Source organism: Euprymna scolopes, chromosome 35 (genome assembly GCF_053919585.1).
Source record: "Euprymna scolopes isolate OS-2025 chromosome 35, ASM5391958v1, whole genome shotgun sequence".
NCBI lineage: Eukaryota > Metazoa > Mollusca > Cephalopoda > Sepiida > Sepiolidae > Euprymna > Euprymna scolopes.
The window spans coordinates 26,428,690-26,449,534 of record NC_136516.1 but is presented as its reverse complement, the minus strand read 5'-3'; the positions used below and the strand labels follow the sequence as shown (position 1 = coordinate 26,449,534).

Genomic DNA, 20,845 nt, shown 5'->3' with positions numbered 1-20,845 from the left:
TTATTTTTAAAATTATTTGACTGAATTTTATTTTTGAAATTATTTGACTGAAGTTTATTTTTGAAATTGTTATTTGACTGAATTTTATTTTTGAAATTGTTATTTGACTGAATTTTATTTTTAAAATTGTTATTTGACTGAAGTTTATTTTTGAAATTATTTGACTGAAGTTTATTTTTGAAATTGTTATTTGACTGAATTTTATTTTTAAAATTGTTATTTGACTGAATTTTATTTTTAAAATTGTTATTTGACTGAATTTTATTTTTGAAATTATTTGACTGAAGTTTATTTTTGAAATTATTTGACTGAAGTTTATTTTTGAAATTATTTGACTGAATTTTATTTTTGAAATTATTTGACTGAAGTTTATTTTTGAAATTGTTATTTGACTGAATTTTATTTTTAAAATTGTTATTTGACTGAATTTTATTTTTAAAATTATTTGACTGAAGTTTATTTTTGAAATTATTTGACTGAAGTTTATTTTTGAAATTATTTGACTGAAGTTTATTTTTGAAATTATTTGACTGAATTTTATTTTTGAAATTATTTGACTGAAGTTTATTTTTGAAATTGTTATTTGACTGAATTTTATTTTTGAAATTGTTATTTGACTGAATTTTATTTTTAAAATTGTTATTTGACTGAAGTTTATTTTTGAAATTATTTGACTGAAGTTTATTTTTGAAATTATTTGACTGAAGTTTATTTTTGAAATTATTTGACTGAAGTTTATTTTTGAAATTATTTGACTGAAGTTTATTTTTAAAATTGTTATTTGACTGAAGTTTAATTTTAAAATTGTTATTTGACTGAATTTTAATTTTAAAATTGTTATTTGACTGAATTTTAATTTTAAAATTGTTATTTGACTGAATTTTAATTTTAAAATTGTTATTTGACTGAAGTTTAATTTTAAAATTGTTATTTGACTGAAGTTTAATTTTAAAATTGTTATTTGACTGAATTTTAATTTTAAAATTGTTATTTGACTGAATTTTAATTTTAAAATTGTTATTTGACTGAATTTTAATTTTAAAATTGTTATTTGACTGAATTTTAATTTTAAAATTGTTATTTGACTGAATTTTATTTTTGAAATTGTTATTTGACTGAATTTTATTTTTCGTTTTCATCCTCTCACTTTATCGTTCTTTCCTGTTTTTTTTCTTCCTCTTTCTGTCGTGCCTTTATGACAGTTCTCTATTCTTGTCCAGAATTCTCCCTATATCCTGAAACAAAGATGAAAAAAAGCTGTCTGTATGTATGCATCTGTGATAAAATGAAAATGTCATATTCCAAAAACGTAAATTGATCAAGTAGTTTTATTTTTAAATAAGAAAATCAAATTTTTTGAGTAACCGAAGAGTGGCTGTATTGTCAGCCACTTTGAAAACAATCTAAAGAAAAATAAAGAGGAAGATAACTCCACAATAATTCAAACCTGCGAGATTTATGTTATTTCTATGAATTTCCATTAATTGATTAAAAATGTTCCACCCTCCCATATTTTTATTGTCATTGAAATCACTCGCTTTTTAATCGATTGATTGCCTACTTTAGTTTTACCGAGAAGGAACTTCACATGCCTCCCTGCACTTAGTCTACATTGCACTGTAGAGAATCTACTGTAAATTTTAGAAAATTGTGTAAATAATGGCTTCACTTGAAGTTTAAAATGCAAAAGTCAAGTATCATGGTTCAATTGTGCTCTAAGAATGCATTTATTTTGAATATACCCGTCTTATAAAAGAGTATACAGTTGATTTTATAGGCCAGGACTTTCTGCTTGTGCGGTAATAAAACTTCTTAAATGCACTTGTAGCGTTAAGTTGTATAAAGGTGTTAACTTTGATCAAAATCAGACTTCCTTCTTTAATCGGATTTTTTAGATTTTCGATACTTATCAAAAATACAATTGGCCCAGCTGTTTCTGAGTTGATAGGGAACAAACTCACAAAGTTCCTTTTATATAATAGAGAATTTTTATTTAAAATTTTTTTTTTTTTTTTTGATAGTTACTGATATAATGAATGTACTTGATAAACCTGATTGAAATTCTGAGAGGAGACTGTCCATTTTGATGTGTCTTCTCAGCTGTAGGTAAATAACAGATCATTAAGAGATCATCTCAGCTGTTTATCATTAGGTCAGCTGCCTACTGCTATTCGTGTCTAACAGTTTTCAAGAGGAGATAACTGCTGCCCAATTAAAGCGATCACTTTTTTTTCTTTTTGCTGGAGAATTAATTGTAATGATTGTAACCATATATGAAACGAATTTAAGACGTTTTTAACAAATACTTCCCTCCTCTCTGATTTCCGCTCTTTCTCCAAACTGATAAAAATATAATTGGAAAATCTATTGATTGAAAAATGTTCAAACATAAACATTTTCCTTTGTTGGTTCTGGTCATGAAATGGATCGATTCTAATCAAACAATTGCCACAAACTGTCACACGTATAATCATGAAATGTACCCTGTGCTTGGAGGCCTGTGCTGACAGAACAAGAACATGCTACCTCTGTGGATCAAGTAAAGGGTTCCGTTTGAAATTTTGTACAATTGCTACAGCTTGACAAGGTACACCTGAACAAAACGTCGAAAATCAAATGAAACGTGAAAATAATACAAGATAAGAACAGTAATTGGAATAATTCAAAAAGTACGAATAATCCTCATCTCAAAAATTCCGAAACATAAATTTTTTTCATTGAAAATCAACTGAATCTCTCGCTGATGTTCATGATCCTGTTGACAAGCATCACGCATATTTTTTACCATCACTAACTAGCAGTTTTATCATCGACTGAAGGAAGTGTCTATCAGATATGTGTGTGTGCAGTGCAATAACGTAAGTGAAACGTAGTGTTAAGTGTTGAGACATTATGTTGAACAAAGATGGCGGCAGTAAATCAAATCTGCAAAGAATCAATGCAGTCACGATTTCGAGTGTTAAGTAATTCCTAGTAACAAAGATGGCGGCGAAGAATCAGTGCAGTCCTGATCTGGAGTTATTTTGAGACAGAGGCTGACGGCGAACTGACTGAATCCAAAATTCAACATTTTTATAATAACTTTTGAGGCTTCTGATTGGTTGATTATTATAAGTGTCATACCCTCATTATGGTCAAAAACATTTTAACACGCCCCTTTTTTGATGTAATGAAAAAATCCTTTCGGATTCAATTTGGTTTGACTTGAGAAAAGAAAATAAATAAATAAAATAACTTTTTTAATTTGTCTTTATTCTCAATGGTCAAAAAACAAAAAAAAAATGTTATTTCATGTATATAGATTATCATAATATTTGTTTTAACATTAGTTTCAAATGCTAGCATGTGTTCGATGACTTTTACAAAGTTGACTTAACTGCTTTCTCTTAACTCCAGTTCGTCTTTATCTCTTCCTCCCATGTTTTACTTGGTCTTCTCCTGTGGGCTGACCCTGCTACCTTAACTGTTCTACATCTACAAACCCAAAAACTCTCATCAATTCTTTCAATGTGACCATACCATCAAAGTTTCCTGTTCTGCACAAATTTAATCTTCCTATAAAGTCATCAGAGCTAGTCTTCTCTTTAAGAATCTCATTACTAGGTCTACGACAACAGAATATTCTTATCATTGTTTAGACTCTAGTATATATCCGACACAGTTAATCAACCGAGAAGCACATCACTCTATATAAAAGCATATAAGATATCAACAGATACTCCCTCAAAAGTTTAAACAATGAAAAGAATATGCTGTTGTCCTAGCTCTACTCATTGCACATCATCTCATTCTCATATCATTTCTCTCCATGCAATGCATGTCCTCAACGATCACTTGTTAGATTTCACTTCCATAAATCATCTGTAGGTCCGCTGGCACCGTTTTTGTCTTCAATACACAAATCTGATGTTTCTCGTTGGTGCCAAGACTGGTTACCCATCACTGTCTTAGCCGATGCTGACCCTAGTGTTTGGTCTCTGTTCGTCCGGGACGCTGTGTGTTCTATGAGAGAAGCCGACTCCACACATCCTGGGTGAATGCCACTTTAAGTCCTTCGCCATACTGCGTTCACATGCCATATAGATTGTTGTTTTGACAATGATAACCCTTTGCTAGAAATGGTAGATATCGAAAATGTCTTTATTTTTTATTTTTTATTTTCAGTAAAAAATTACGTGTAAATATTAATGTTCCAATGAAGACGGAAGAGAAGATTGAACATGAGACAACACATAAAAATATTGAAGAAGATAGAAAACTGCTTATTCAGGTATGATCATCTTATCTCAAATGTATTGCAAATTATTGAATCTTTTCGCATCAGTTTGTTCAAGCTGGAGATGGGGCATCCTACCCGATGCTAGACATTCACCTATTAACTTGTGTATTCCAACCAAGAGATCTTTTTAGGATCCTGATTGTCCCTTCAAGTACAATTGTTTGAATCTCTCTTGCACTTGGTTTACCGGGTATATTTACCAGGTAATTTTTAAAATTCTTTTTCAGAAGTCCAGTTGCTCCAATAATTACTGGAATGTTGGAGATCTTCCTAAGATTGCAATTTCTTTTCATGTTGTAAATAAGACCTTGGTACTTCATCATCTTTTTCCTCTCAGCTCTGTTTAAACCAACATCATTAAGGACACTAACTTCTAAATTTGCTTCTTTCTACTTTCTGTACTAATATCACTATTAGGTTTTATGGCTCCGTTTACGAGATACGTAGCATAGCCATAATGGATGGTGTATGACTTATTTCCAACTGTTCTTTTTGGTAAACCTGTTTCCAGGACTTGCTGCTGCACTCAATCTTCAACTTTTTACAGATTATCCAGTGGAGATATTTACACACTCCATTGTGTTGTATAGTAACCACTCCACATTAGATCCTTAATTAAAACCTTTTTCCTAATTAGATTCTGCTCCACCTCCAAAATCTGTTCAATCTTTTTTCACATTTCTATGATTAGGTCGAGCGGAATACTCTTCATTTTTATTTCTTGCTTGTTTAATGAACCGTCCCTTTAAGTAACCCAGTTTACCAAATTTCCATAACTAACGATTGATACAATATTATCCCTTATCCTTGAGTGACCTCCGGGCCTTGATAGGTGGTGACCCCATGTAAAAAAAAAAGAGATCAAATAAAATTACGCTCACCATCATGAAAATGATTAATCAACCAGAGCATAGAAATAAAATAGTCAATACAAAAAACTAAATCTGCCGTTGCTCTAGCAAAATATCAAAATGGATTATAAAAACGGTTTTGCTTTTGGAGCATAAAAGTAGAAATAAGTGTACGTGACGTTTCGTTTAATCCTTTTAAAACTCGAACCTTCGCCTGGCAAATATCGAAAAATTGGCCAAAAACATTAATTCCTTCACCCTAAAATCATCAGTTTTGTACAGGGAGGGTGTAGCAAAAAATCGTTTTGCCTTTTCCACGACTACTGCGACCATGATGTCATGTTTGACCCAGAAAACGTTCATGTTAGTTTAACGTGCTGGTTTTTTAAACATTTCATTTTGTCACTACTTAGTTCTTTGTCTCTTTGGCGTATGCGTAACGCGTCAAGCTTTTTTTTTTTCCGCCTTGGCTTTGAGGCTTCGGATTCAAGCCCACCTTCCGACCAAAACTTCTTTTTTTTTTTTTTTTCTTTTACACCTCTAAACACCGGGGATTTTTCTTCCCCCCCCCCCCCACTTCTACATGCACAACATCATCTTAAGATTGCATGTTTTTTTTGTTTTTTTTTTAACAGGGTTATTACCTTTCCTCCCCTACACACATCTACAAACACCCGGGCAACACCAGGTACCCCCACTAGTCTATTATATAGAAGCAAAAATGTGTGCATGTGTGCTTTTTGGTATTTCCGGCAAAGGCTTGGAGCTCGGGAAGGGGTACTGTTTCTTATAACTTTTTATATATTCACTAGATTTACAAAAGGAGGTTGTGTCTGTCTTGTATTTGAGCGATTTTTACTTCATAAAATTCACGCTATCCTGTGGCCCCGCGTGTTTATTTGGCTTTTTAGTATAAAGTGAAATTGAAACAAAGTCAGTTCCTTGGCTTTCCCGCCAGGGACGTCCAGAAAGCAAATCAGCTTTGATCAATGCGGGGAAACCCCCTCATATCAGATGATTGCTATTCATTTAGACACTCCCCTTTGTATGGGGAGCTGGTTTTCCCTACATATCTTGAGGAAACAAAACAAAAAAAACTGGCTTGCAACCAAAATTAAGTGCGGGATTTCATTCCCCTGTGGTGTAATGTTTGACCTCATTAAATTTACGCACGTGTCTGAACTCAATCACTTAACTTTCTAATCGTTTAATTTCAACCATTCTCACTTGGTAAGTTATCAGGCTATCACTTTCTTTTCCGCCTTCATCTCAAGGATTCGGATTCGGATTCGAGTTCGAGCCTACATATCTACCAAAACTTTTTTTTTTTTTTTTCTACACGCACACTGACAAACACCCAGGCAACGCCGGGCACCCCCACTAGTCTATAATATAAATCTCACCTGTCTGTTTGAATGTATGTATGTCTGCCTAAAAGATAGAGGTGACGGATTTTCATGAGATTTGTATTGTTTTGAAGCTCGACCCTTCGGATGGCAAATATCGAAAAAAATTGGCTAAAAACATTAACTCCTTCATCCTCAACTGGCCACTTTTCTACAGGGAGGGGTCCCTTTTTTTGCCGATATTTTTGAAAGTCATCCTCTTTTCGATTGACTAGCCTTAATTTAAACATATGTCACTTCCGGTTTGGTGATGGGCGCAACAGCAAACGTGTCACGTTTTTTTTTTTTTTTTCGCATTCTTTTCCTCCTTCGAGGTACGGGTTCGAGCCAGCCGGGCTTCCTGCCTGCCTACTACCACTTTTTTTTTTTTTTTTTTTTTTTTTTACTTAACACACACCTCCAAACACCCGAGCAACGCCGGGTACCCAGGCTAGTATTTAATAAAAATACAGATCATCTTGCTCCAAAAATCTCAAATCTCAACCGGGGTATAAATAGCATCAAATGCAAGTATATTTATTTTGCTGGTGTTAATTTCTTTGTGTATTGGAATTTTAAGTGTATAAAAATGAAAAAAATGTATAAAAATTAAAAATGTATAAAAATAAAAATTAAAAAAGATTTAATATCAAATAATTAATTTGGAAAACCTTTTTTTTTTTTTTTTTTCTTCACTATCTTTCAAGGAACTTTTAATCATGTCTTTTTTATTTTGTAATTTTGTTTTCTCTTTCAGCGTGACTGTAATATGTCCAAATTTCCTCATGTACTCCATGTTTTTTGTTTTCTAAAATGTGACTGCAGTTCATAATTCTATTTATCGATCACATATATATATATATATATCAACTTAGGAGTATTCAATAGGGAAAACTCGTGAATTAAAACGAGGTTGTTAAGAGTGCTCACTAAAAAGAGCAAAATATATTATTTTTATTTATATAGACAAATATTATATAGTCGCTACACTGAACATGCTAATGTTTCAGACAATTGGTCGGTAAGGACCAAAAGTTCTCATCAGGTGATGTAATAAAGTTTATGTACCACTGAAAGCGTCTGGTGCTCGAATAGAATTGTAGAAATATTTTAATAAAAATAAAACCTTAAATTTGAAAGGGAGCAGTTGGGGTTAAGTGACATTTTTAAACCCAGACATGGAAAGCGGAAGGTGGGGAAAAAGACGTTAAGACATAGCAGAATTTAAAAAAAAATAAAAAGAAAGAACAGAAAAACGGAAGAAGAAAAAAGTTAGTGTGATCACATTGTCATAAGAGATGGGAGGGGGAGGGGTGAACACATTGAAAGCATCTATGAACGGGTTAGGAGGAAGAGTGTCTAAACACGAATTCGGTTTGTAGTAAAGGAAATATTAAGAAGGAAGGCGGCGACTCAAGGGGGTGGGTGGATAAAGGCAAACATAGAGCTTATATCCAGACACACACACACACACACACGTGTTAGTACCGTAGCTGAGCATACACATACACATGCATACGTGCGCGCACATGTGTATATATGAGAATGTATCTATTTTAATCAATAAGACCAGAAAAAGCCTTATGCATGGATTATTAGGTTATATTTTCTTAATTATAAGTCATATTTACCACGCTGAAATTTAACATTAAAAAAGTAATAATGCTGCAAAGTTATAGAAAAGCCAGAAAACAATTGAAACTAAAAATCAAAATATAAAAAAATATATAATAAATAAAAAACATAATTCCTGTGGAAATATACTTCATTTCCTTATAATATATACCAATCCTTATTTAAGAAGCTCAATGTAATTACAGAGCAATATAGTGAATAAATAACAAAAGTCCATATTCCAAAGTTCATAATGTTGACCATCTTACAATTTATTCCTTTAATTCAGTTGACATTAACAATTCTTGACAGTATCTGTTTCGTAGCGCAAAAATCAATCACTTAATTTATTATATCAATCAGCGAATCTATTTTGCCCTTAACTCATCAGAAAAAATAGCAACAACCAATCCATTAAAAGGAAATAAAGTAGGTTTTGACATGATTAAATTCCGAAAATTGAAGGAGAAGCTGTAAATACCTTATGTTTCCATTACACCATAAAAAATATATAATCTGAGGTTATTATTTTCTAGAGTTAACTAACCAATGAAGTTTAACGAGGTTAATACAAGAGTGCTCAATACCAAAGTAGAGTAGGGTATACTCTTTATTTGTTTTTACATAAGCAGAAATATGTTACTTCAGTCATGGGGATGTTTCTGTCAGCTATTTACCAGTAACTAGAAACTTCTTCAGGCAATACAGCAAAAACAAAGTTTGCAATGAAAATATCAGGAAGTTCCGTCAAATGTTACGAAAAATAAGATTTAGTTGTAAGTTAGACCCAATAGGAGTGCAGATGTGAGTCTGTGTTGAGTTATAAGAATGAATGGAAAGGGGGGGGGTAAAGTCGAGATAGAGGCAATGGAAGACTAGAAAGAAAAGTATTCATATGTGATGGTCGCTCTAATACATACTACACCCGCTGGCACTCGGAATAGTCCAACCAACTTATCCCCAATGATTCCCATCCAAAACATGTCTCCACTTCCTTGTTGGCAATGAACCCTGTAATGGTTTGGAGTTTTGTTCAGGTTCTAAAATTTGGCTCCTCCATCTGGACTGTCAAGAGTAGCACGAGCCTCATCAGTAAATCGGACACGTTGCAAATCCATTTTCATGTAATTCTATGCTTAAGCCACTCGTTTTTCGCTATATTGTGTTTGCTCAATGGAGGCATTAGAAGAAGTTTGATGTTCCTTGCCATCTCATTCAGCACATTGTATTGGGCCTGCCTGGATCTTTGAACGATTCCAGCTCTTGCAAAACTGGTGCTGTTTGGGTTTCGGTTGACTTCCCTATGAATTTTCCGAATATCACAATCTGAAAGGTTTCTCCTGGTGCCCTTATCCTTTCTGGATTTGGTGTCCGAGTTGTTCACAAATGAAACCAAGGTTCTTGGATCCCTTTCCAGCTCTGTGGCTAAATCTTTGAGGGACAATCCTTCTGCGAGTCCAGCAACAATCCTTTGCTTTTAAATATCCTTTAATCAACCGTTTCTTTTTTTTTTTTTGCATTGTAAGAGACGTGCAATAAACCGATGAACAGTATACATTCCTTGATAATAAATAAAATGACATAACTTTGTGAATATCGCATGAATTTGAATAAAATTTTGATAAATAACTAACCTTAAAGCAGTCCTTTGTTATACAATTTTAATTTTTTGTGACATATATTTAGTGAAATATTATTTTACTAATCTGCAATAAAGTGATCGACAGTTTATACACACGAGTATGTTTAAGATATAAGATGGCCATCACACACACATACAGATACTATTCTTTCTAGTCTTCTATTACCTTTATCATGATCTTTAACCCTCCATCCTTTCTCATTCATTCTTATATTTAAACACACTCCTATTCACACCCCTATTAGGTCTTATTTACATACAACCATATTTTGATGTTTTAATTGCCTGATATTAACTCCCTGGGACGAGGAAGACCTGATATTTACTTTGCTTTCGTATAAGCTGTATCGCCTGAAGAGATCTCTATTTACTGGTAACTAGTTGATCGGAACATGCTCATGAATGTGTAGCAACATATTACTGCTTATGTAAAAACAAATTGTGTGTGTGTGTGACATTGTCTGTCCATCTGAAGAACAGTCTCTACCAAACTATACTATCAATTTTTGGCCTACAGACTTGAAATTTGATATATAGAGGATTTTGACCTATGGAACAAATTTGATTTTAGCTTTTAGCCTATGAAAACAGCTTCTAAGTGGTCAGAATTGAAAAAAATTAAAACTTGGCAGACGTGAGTCAAGTGCTTCTTTACACGTGCACAAATATACATTTATACGTTTATTTTTTAAGCTTTTCTAATAGTTGGGACTGGCAACAAATAATGCTATAAAATGTTTTGGTTTCGATTCTAGCTGATGGCACCTAAGTCATTTTTTTTTTTTTTTTTTTTTGTAACCCTTGAAATCAATACTATATATTAGGTTCAATATAATTCTTGACTTGGAAGCCATGTTTAGTTTCAGGACAGTTTCCGATGGTTAGTTATTCTATACAAGTCCTGGAGATGAAGAATTCTCAGTGAACAGCTGTTCTATACAAGTTCTGGACTTTATGATTTTGCAGTCAAAGAGCAAAAGATCTTTCTCGTGTTGACCCGCTAAATGATTTAATTTTTATGGGACAATTCTGGTTTCTGATTGGTTGATAGCAGAACGTGAATTAATTTGATTCGTCAGTTCTTATCAGCATCGTTTATAAATAGAATCTCCCAACATTGAGGGAGCATACCCCCATCAAATATCAAAAATGTTGGGTACAATATAATAATCAATAGATTATTGGATCTATAATAATAAATACAAAATCTGCATAAATTAAAATCTATTTAAGTGTATTTCAATCTGGCAATGCGGGGCGGCCTGCATATATATATATATATATATATATATGTATGTATATTCCTCCTTTCTGGAGATGGCTTTGTGGCCGGATTCAAATCTCCTGACCGGTGGTAATCGGGTCACCCTGCACTGATGATTCCTGAAACACTATTGTCTGTAGGTATTAAAAATAAATTATTGTAATAATTATATAATTAAGGAGAGCTGAATAGTTTCTGTTACCATGCATTTCTTTGGCAAAACAAAGCTGAACTTTCAGGTATTTGCATTAAACTCGTACCGTGTAGAAATCTTTTTTTATTTGATTTTTTTTTTTTTGTGATGCTTGTTTTAAATGGCATCCATATTTTCTCTGCTCTTAAAATATTTAAAACTATTTCTAATTGCAGGCAGCCATTGTTCGAATCATGAAGATGAGGAAAGAATTGAAACATACAAATCTTTTGTCCGAAGTCTGTTTGCAGTTGTCTTCACGTTTCAAGCCCAAAATTTCTGTCATCAAGGTTGGTAGCTTTTGAGTTGTAAACCATTTTCATTTCAGAAGAAAAGAGAAATCTTGTTCCAAACAAAATTGCAGCCGCCAAGATTTAAATTGTAAAAGCTAAGACAGACGAAAAATAGTTTCTTATTGGATAGCTGTAGAAATGTTGAATTGTAAAAGTTTGCAGATGAAGAGCAAAATTCCTTCTCGTGTGAAGAACAAAAGGTATGCGTGGAATTCTATAATACCTAGTATGGTTTCCAATTTCTGATTGGTTGCTAGCAAAGTGCAGGTCCATTTCATTGGTCAGTTCTTATCACCCCCTGTCTATAAATAGAACCTTTCAATTTTCAAGAATCATACCCTTTTTATTATACCAAAAATATTGCAACAGGTCTTTTTAAAAAATTTTTTTTATTTCATTATTCTCTTCAATTGAAAAGATCTAGAAATCTGTTGATATCAAGATGGGAAAAATGTACATGACTTTTGGAATATGATATTTTGTTTTATCACAGGTATCATACAGATTTTTCTTTTCTTGTTTTTCAACAAGGACAAGAACCCAATCACTGAATAAAAAAAAAAAATAAAAATGGTTAATAAAATGTCCTTTTTCAAAACCAATAAGAAAATTAGCAAACTTTGTCGCTAATATTGCATATACATGAGCGTTATTCAAAATGATGTCTATTGTGTAAAATTGAATAAACTTTAAAAATCACATGTTTTGCAGTAACTCGTAATGAAAAAGATTATTTTATCACGATTTACCCTCTTTTATTTTGTTTCTTGTAAAATCATGACAGTTTTTTTCCATTTGTTTGTTTCTTCCTCTTCTGCCTGGCTCATCCATAATATAATGGGTAGTTGTCTGTGTGTGTTTGTATGTCTGTGTGTGTTTGTATGTCTGTGTGTGTTTGTATGTCTGTGTGTGTTTGTATGTCTGTGTGTGTTTGTATGTCTGTGTGTGTTTGTATGTCTGGCAGCTAAAACAAAAAAAAACAAAAACAAGACAAAAAGTTGGTATTTAATTGATTGGTGTTGCTTCGGATGAATAATACATAAAATTTAGGAAAAAAACAAAAAAACAAAAAAAAAACAACCGGCATTGCTTCGGACGAATAATATATTAAAAAAAAAAATAAATAAATAAATAAAAAATAATTAAAAAAAAAAAAAAAACCTTTTTTTTTTTTTTTTTTTTATTAAATAAATAATTAAAAAAAAAAAAAATACAAAGTTGGTATTTGATTGATCGGCGTTGCTTCGGATGAATAATATATAAAATTTAGGGGGAAAAAAAAAAGCATAGTTATTACTCTTTGATCATAAACTGGCGCAGATTTTGTCATGCAGGTCAGTTTTTTAGAGATTATCTAAAGAGGCTGTGACGAGTCATTGACACGTTCACACACGAGGACTCCATGGAGCTTTCCAGAAGTTGTTGGAACCGTACACGTTCATTGCAATTGGAGGAGATTACTTTGAAGGGGACAAGAGTTTCATGTGTGTACTATCAATAAAAGTGTCCATACGAAAAAAGCCTGGAAGCTTATTGAAGGCACCTTGTATATTGGACTTGTTAGTAACAAGCGTGTGTCCTTAGGAGCCCCGCTTGTTACTAACAATGATACCGATCTAATGAAAATCCGTCATCTGTCAAAAGTTTTTGTGAGACAAACATACATACATGCAAACAAACATACATACATGCAAACATACATACACACATGCAAACAAACATACACACATGCAAACAAACATACACACATGCAAACAAACATACACACATGCAAACAAACATGCAAACATACAAACAAACATGCAAACAAACATACACACATGCAAACAAACATACACACATGCAAACAAACATACACACATGCAAACAAACATACACACATGCAAACAAACATACAAACATACACACATACAAACAAACATACACACATACAAACAAACATACACACATACAAACAAACATACACACATACAAACAAACATACACACATACAAACAAACAAACATACACACATGCAAACAAACATACACACATGCAAACAAACATACACACATGCAAACAAACATACACACACACATGCAAACAAACAAACACACACACATGCAAACAAACAAACACACACACATGCAAACAAACAAACACACACACATGCAAACAAACAAACACACACACATGCAAACAAACAAACACACACACATGCAAACAAACAAACACACACACATGCAAACAAACAAACACACACACATGCAAACAAACAAACACACACACATGCAACCAGCAAACACACACACATGCAACCAGCAAACACACACACATGCAAACAAACAAACACACACACATACATGCAAACAAACAAACACACACATACATGCAAACAAACAAACACACACACATACATGCAAACAAACACACACACATACATGCAAACAAACACACACACATACATGCAAACAAACACACACATACATGCAAACAAACACACACACATACATGCAAACAAACACACACACATACATGCAAACAAACACACACACATACATGCAAACAAACAAACACACACACATACATGCAAACAAACAAACACACACACATACATGCAAACAAACAAACACACACACATACATGCAAACAAACAAACACACACACATACATGCAAACAAACAAACACACACACATACATGCAAACAAACAAACACACACACATACATGCAAACAAACAAACACACACACATACATGCAAACAAACAAACACACACACATACATGCAAACAAACACACACACATACATGCAAACAAACACACACACATACATGCAAACAAACAAACACACACATACATGCAAACAAACACACACACACATACATGCAAACAAACAAACACACACACATACATGCAAACAAACATGCATACAAACATACATGCATACAAACATACATGCATGCAAACATACATGCATACAAACAAACATGCATGCAAACAAACATGCATGCAAACAAACATGCATACAAACATGCATACAAACATGCATGCAAACATACATGCATGCAAACAAACATGCATGCAAACAAACATGCATGCAAACAAACATGCAAACAAACAAACATGCATACAAACAAACATGCATACAAACATGCATGCAAACATGCATGCAAACATGCATGCAAACAAACATGCATACAAACATGCATACAAACAAGATTTATTCTATTTAATTACTAACTTTATCACCATTTTGTGGACTTGGTTGTTTTATCACTAATATATTCTACAATTAAAATTCTTCTCGTACACAAAACCCCTTATAAATCTGGAATTTTAAAACTTTTGTTTTTTATCATTATGAATGAACCCATACTTTTTTCTTTTATTTCAGAAATGCATAGACATTTTAATTGAAAAGGAATATTTGGAAAGAGTTGACGGTCAGAAAGATGTCTACAGCTACTTGGCTTAAAACCGTGCCGCCAGAGGTGCCATCAAAGAAGATCTGTTCTTCAAAAAAAAGGAGCCAAAGTATTTTTTTTTTTCCTCCCCGTGTTCGTCAATCTTTAACCCCTTGTTCCTCAACAAGGATAAAGGATTGAAAGATGAAAAAAGAAATAAAAGCAACAAAAAAAACATGGCGGAAAAGCAACAAAAATGACGACTGAAAAAACGATAAAGATTTTTTCCTGCTGTTTACATTGGATGACACGGAAGAAGTTGTTGCCCTCCCTTTGAAACAGCTCTTACTGTGTATGGACGTATGCATACACAACAAACGATGCGTATGTGTCTGCCCTATTTCTATGTGTGTGTGTGTATATGTACACACACACACACACACACTCACACATGTGTGTGTATGCTTGCATCCTTGTAATCTACCTTAAAGGGTGAATCTGGCAGGACCATTTCTAAATCATTTGGGTTATTTTTTATTTTTATTTTATTTTTTTTTTATTTTTGAAATTTAAGAATTTTTTAAACAATGAAAGTAGGGGGAAAACTGAAAAATAAAAGAAAGAAAAAAGACTGCAACGAACTATTATTAAGCACTAAGGGGTTTAAGGTTAGAATTCTTCTCATCCACCCCTTTTTTCCCTCTATTGGACTAATCCTTCCATTTAAGTGTTATTGTTTTTTTTTTTTTTTTGTTTTTTTTAAATATGGGGGGGTCAAAACAATTTTTAAGTGGACTTTAATAAACTATCATTTGTATTGGTTTTTCTGCAGCCCCTTATGGCAAAGAGCAACTCCTCCCTGACCCCCCCCCATTTTTTTTTTTTTTTTGTGTCTCTCTCTGCAATCAGTTAACACCAAAGCGTGTCAAACAAAATTCAGTTTCTTTTGTTTTCTTTCAGAAATGCTTGCTCTTTCGTTTAAATTGGCTGTATAAGAAGTCTACAAGTGAAAAAAAAAAAAAAAAAAAAAAAATGTTCTAAATTTTTCTTTGAAAACTTTCTTTGGGACTTTATAAAGATGTTCCAAAATTCCCTTGGAGAGAGAGAAAGAAAAACGTTTTAAACTAAAAAAAAAACAAAAAAAAACAAACTAACAAAAAAAAAAAAACCTGCCAAAACCGCATAAAAATATCCCCCAACAAATGAGAATCTCTCCTCCTCAAATTCCATTCATCTTCTGTGATGTATTTTTATCCGGCAATTTTCTTTTTCTTTTCTTTTTTTTTTTTATTGGGGGGGGGGGTGTTTGTATGTGGAGGTTGTCAACAAAAACATCTTGTTTTACCTCCTCCCATATCGTAACTACATAAACAGCACCCCTCATCTTTTTTTTTTTTTTTTTTTTAATTTATTAATATAAAAACAACAAAAACTGCAGATAAAACCCAACAGCATTTGTCATTTTAAGTTTATCATTTTGTAAATTGAGCGGGGATGGTGGGGTGTAATTTGATGATTCTTAAGAGCAATTATGCTTTTTATAATTCATCACCCCACCCCCTTTCCACCATAAAAAAGAAAAAAAAAAAAAACAAGATATAGAAACTAAAAAAAAAAACAATTCATAAATATTGAAAAAGTAAAAAAAAAAAAAAAAAACTTCTTTGCGGACTTTGATTTTAGCTAAATGGCTTCATTTTTTTTTTTTCTTTGTCTTGAAAGAATGGAATAAATCTGAATACAGTGCTAAAAGAAAGAAAAAAAAGAAAATCCCTTCATGCACCGGGGGTGGGGTGTGCTTGCTACTTGACCACGAGTTTTTGGGAGGGGAACTACAAAATAAAATGAAACTGTTACAAGACAAAGTACCTCACTGGCTTAGACTTATGTTCTCCATCCCCAAACGTAAAAATTCAGTTTATTTTATTCATACCCCTATCCCTCCCCCTTTTTATTGGCATTATTTGTAAAATACAGGGTGGGGGGCGGGGGTAAGATTTGTTCCTTAATTTTTAGTTTTTTTTTTAATGAAAACTTCTTGAGAAAGGAATTCACTTTTTTTTTTTTTTTTTTTTTCCAGGTTCGGGGGTGGCTGAAGTTTGATTTAACAAAAATAATCCATAAACGAATAAAGATTACCGTTTTTTTTTTTTATGCTTTAAATATTAAACAAAAAAAATATTTGTATGAATTTTTTTTTTCCTAATTTTCTTTTTTTTTTTTTTTTCCTTTTTTTTCCAAATCATATGAAATAATGGGATTTGAGGTTGCGTTCCAGTTGTTTGCGATGCGAAAAAGTGGTTAAAAGACACAAGAACAAGAAAACAAGTTTTTGATTTCTTTGTAGTAGAAAATGATGGTTGCTGCACTCGTTTTTAGGAAGGAATCTGAGAAAAGACATGTCGCAGTTCCAGAAAGGGAAGAAATCAGGTGCCTTCTCTCTCTCTCTCTCTCTCTCGCTTCTCCTTAAGCGTGTGTATTTTTAAAAATTTCTTTCACAACACACGCTTGCACATTGAATTGCTTGTAAAGGACAAAATCAACTTATTGTTGTTGGGTTGGGGGGATGTTATATAACCATTTGTATTCACAGAATTGAAAAGAAGAGGAAAAAAAAACTTACACCTGTGAAAAGTGATGAAAGTGTTGGGGGTGGGGGTTAAGGAAAAACGCATATGGAATAGTTAAGGTCTGCTTCTCTCACGGTCTGCATACTTAAAAAAAAAAAAAAAAAAAAAAAAAATGGCCACTGTTTTAACGGTTAATGATATCATGTGAAGGTTATGTGATGAAAGTGCTGTGTTTTTAGGGAATAAACTGTTGAGAATTTTTTCCTTTTTTTTGTTTTGGTTTTCACTTTTATTCATTTTAGCAGAAGTCTTTTTCATGGTAAGTGCTTGTCTGAGCTTCAATCTATGGTCTCCCCCTCGTCAAACTTTCACGAAAAACACTCGTCTAGCCCAAACCACTATCAATAATTTTTACACACTCTGTATCTGTACCTAAATCTAGATTCCATGAACAAAGTTTCTTTCTTAGAACTGCACGCCTGTGGAACTCTGTTCCGTTTACCTGCTTTCCAGCTGACTACAATTTGATTATCTTCAAGTCCAACGTAAGCAAGTTCTTTATGAACTATCCCGCTAAGTAAACCCATTAACCCTTATCCTCGAGTGGCCCCCGGGCCTTGATAAGTGGTGACTGCTTTGTAAAAAAAAAAACAAAAAAAAAACAACAGTCTCTCTACTCTCCGACCAAATCAAACACTGAATCATATTTAAAGATATAAAGAACTTTAATCATAAAAACTTTTTTTTAAAAATGACTGGATTAGATATTGAACGACCTGAAAAGGGTTGTATATGTCATTAAAATTTATGAAAGTATGATAGGTTATGAAAAGGAAGGGTTGTAAAGAGATAGCTTCGAACTTGAAGGTATCAAAACCAAAGCAAAATATGATGAAAGTAAAAATAAAATAGATAAACTCCATAATTTATTATACTGTTCACGCTGAAACACTTATCACAATATTCTGTTGATCTATATTAAAAAACCTTGTTAAACTTTGTGATATAATATTTTCATTCTATGGAGGTCGGGCGCGAACGAACACCCCATAATTTTATTATACCATATTTCTTCAAACTGAAACATAATTATCAAGTATACTTACGCAGATAGATATGAAAAGTCTTTATTAAAGTTTGTGCCTATTTCCATTCTATGGAGGCCAGATGCGAACGCAGACCCCACAATTTTATTATACCATCCCTATTTAAGTTAAAACATACTTATCAAAAACACTTGTAAACGTTTTTTTTTTTTTTTTTTTAATTTATTTCCATACTTTGTGGACCAGGCGCGCATGCAGACACCACAATTTTAATGAATCATCATTATGCCAGATCAAACATACCCATTCCTGTGTCTCGATACATTTATCATTATATATGATCAGTTTTCTATAATAGTCAACCATATAGGAGCCTATTTGTGACAAGGCACACACACAGATGTTCAGCTTTATAGTATAGATATATATATATACAATGTACACACAGTAGAACCCTAGATTTATGACTTTTGGACTATTTATTCGTGTGTATTTTGTGTGTGTGTACGTATGTGTGTGCATATGCGTATATGTGTGCCTCTACGTGATTACGTTTGTATGTTTGTGCGCATGCACACGTATGTTGGCGTACGCATGTGTTTATTTCCATGTGTATGCGGGGTGGAGGCGGCTCCCGTAAGCCGTGGTGAAGGCAACCCCTCTAGGAGAAGCAAATCTCTGAGTTAAAAAACATAAAGCGGGAGACCAGTACCCGCATTAAGCTGGTCTGCAGTTTGACTTGTTGCTGGCTATCTTGCTCTTGCTTGTTGCTGGATGTCAACATTTTGAACCGAGAGAGATATTTAGCTGTCTTACAAAGCTAAAACTCTGTAACACCATCAGGTACAGATACTCCCTCAGGCTATAAGAAAAAAAAAACAAAAAAACGATCCTATTGCGATGGAAAAGTTGTGACGCGTGTAGGTCTGAAATGCTGGAAGCATGTAGTAATTGATCTGCCATTATTATATGTATGTATATATATATATATATGTATGTATGTATAGGTATGTGTGTATATCTATGTTTATATGTGTGTTTATATGTGCATGTATATATATGGGCGTGTGTATGTGTGGGCATGTATGTATGTGTGTATGAGTGCATATTTACGTACATGTATGTATATGTAGGTAAGTGTGTGTGTATATATGTATGTACGTATGGATGAATGTATATGTGTGTATGTATTTGTAGGTATGTATGTATATCTGTATGTATGAGTGCATATTTACGTACGTGTATGTATATGTAGGTAAGTGTTTGTGTATATGTGTATGTATGTATATCTGTATGTACATATATGTGTATGTTTACAGATATATGTGTATCTGTATATATGCATATTTGCGTTTAACTATATATATATATGTGTGTGTGTGTGTGTGTATGCATGCCAATGACCGTCTTGTTTATGTATAAGTATGTCTACGTATGCATATATGTAGGTTATTTGTATGTGTGTATTTGCATATGTGTATGCATGCGTGCATGTATATATATGCATATATACCAGTGACCGTCTTCAGTGTCATGTCTGCGTGTGAATTTTTTTTTTTTTTTTTTTTCCCCAGCAGGACTAAAGATAACCTTATCTTCGGGCTCATGGACTTTCAGTACCTGAGGGAGTGGCATTCGTCTGACAAGACGTTGCAATCATCATCATACACACACACACACAATGCCAGTATAGTTACATTCTAAGATCCAAATATTTTTCATGCAAAACAGCAACTTTAGCATGTTAAAATTTCAGTACGTTTTTTATTTTTTTATGCAGAAATAAATGGTTATTATGTCAATACTGATTCTTTTTGTGCATTATACTCTTCAGAAAAATTAGAAATTCTTTACTTGAAAATAAATAAATGCATAACAATATAATGCTGCAAGAAGAAAATGTCCATAGAAGACTCAACACTGTTTCGGCAGCTGTCTTTGTTGAATTTTTCTGAAGAGTATAGTTATGAAAAGAGACGGTATTGACATAATAACCGTTTGTTTCTGCATAACAAAACGGATTAAAAAAAAAAAAAGTAACAAATTTTGACATGCTTGGAAGAGCCGTTTTGCATGAAAATAAATATTTGGATCTGGGAATGCAACTATACTGGTATTTGTTTAGATGTGCTCTCTTGTTTTATTCAACACACATTGAGCTTTTAAACAAGGGTTCGTATACAATAAGAGTGAAATATAATTGAAAAACATTTTAGTAAAATAACAAGAGATATATATATATATATATATATATACACACACACATCTCATAAAATTTTTGAAAAGAAAAAGACCCGAGTAAATTGGTACTTCTGCAAGAGCTGG

General features: G+C 32.9%; 1 protein-coding gene across 1 annotated transcript in view; it reads left to right on the top strand.

Annotated features, from left to right (window-relative positions):
• LOC145259751 (cullin-1-like) overlaps positions 1 to 16,054 on the top strand; it is a 119,825-nt gene extending 103,771 nt beyond the window's left edge. The window contains exons 19-21 of the mRNA XM_080117464.1: positions 4,165 to 4,270; positions 11,405 to 11,518; positions 14,895 to 16,054. Coding sequence (XP_079973590.1) covers positions 4,165 to 4,270; positions 11,405 to 11,518; positions 14,895 to 14,975 — 301 coding nt within the window. The 3' untranslated portion in view covers positions 14,976 to 16,054. The remainder of the gene's footprint in view (positions 1 to 4,164; positions 4,271 to 11,404; positions 11,519 to 14,894) is intronic.
• Positions 16,055 to 20,845: the final 4,791 nt, after the last annotated feature.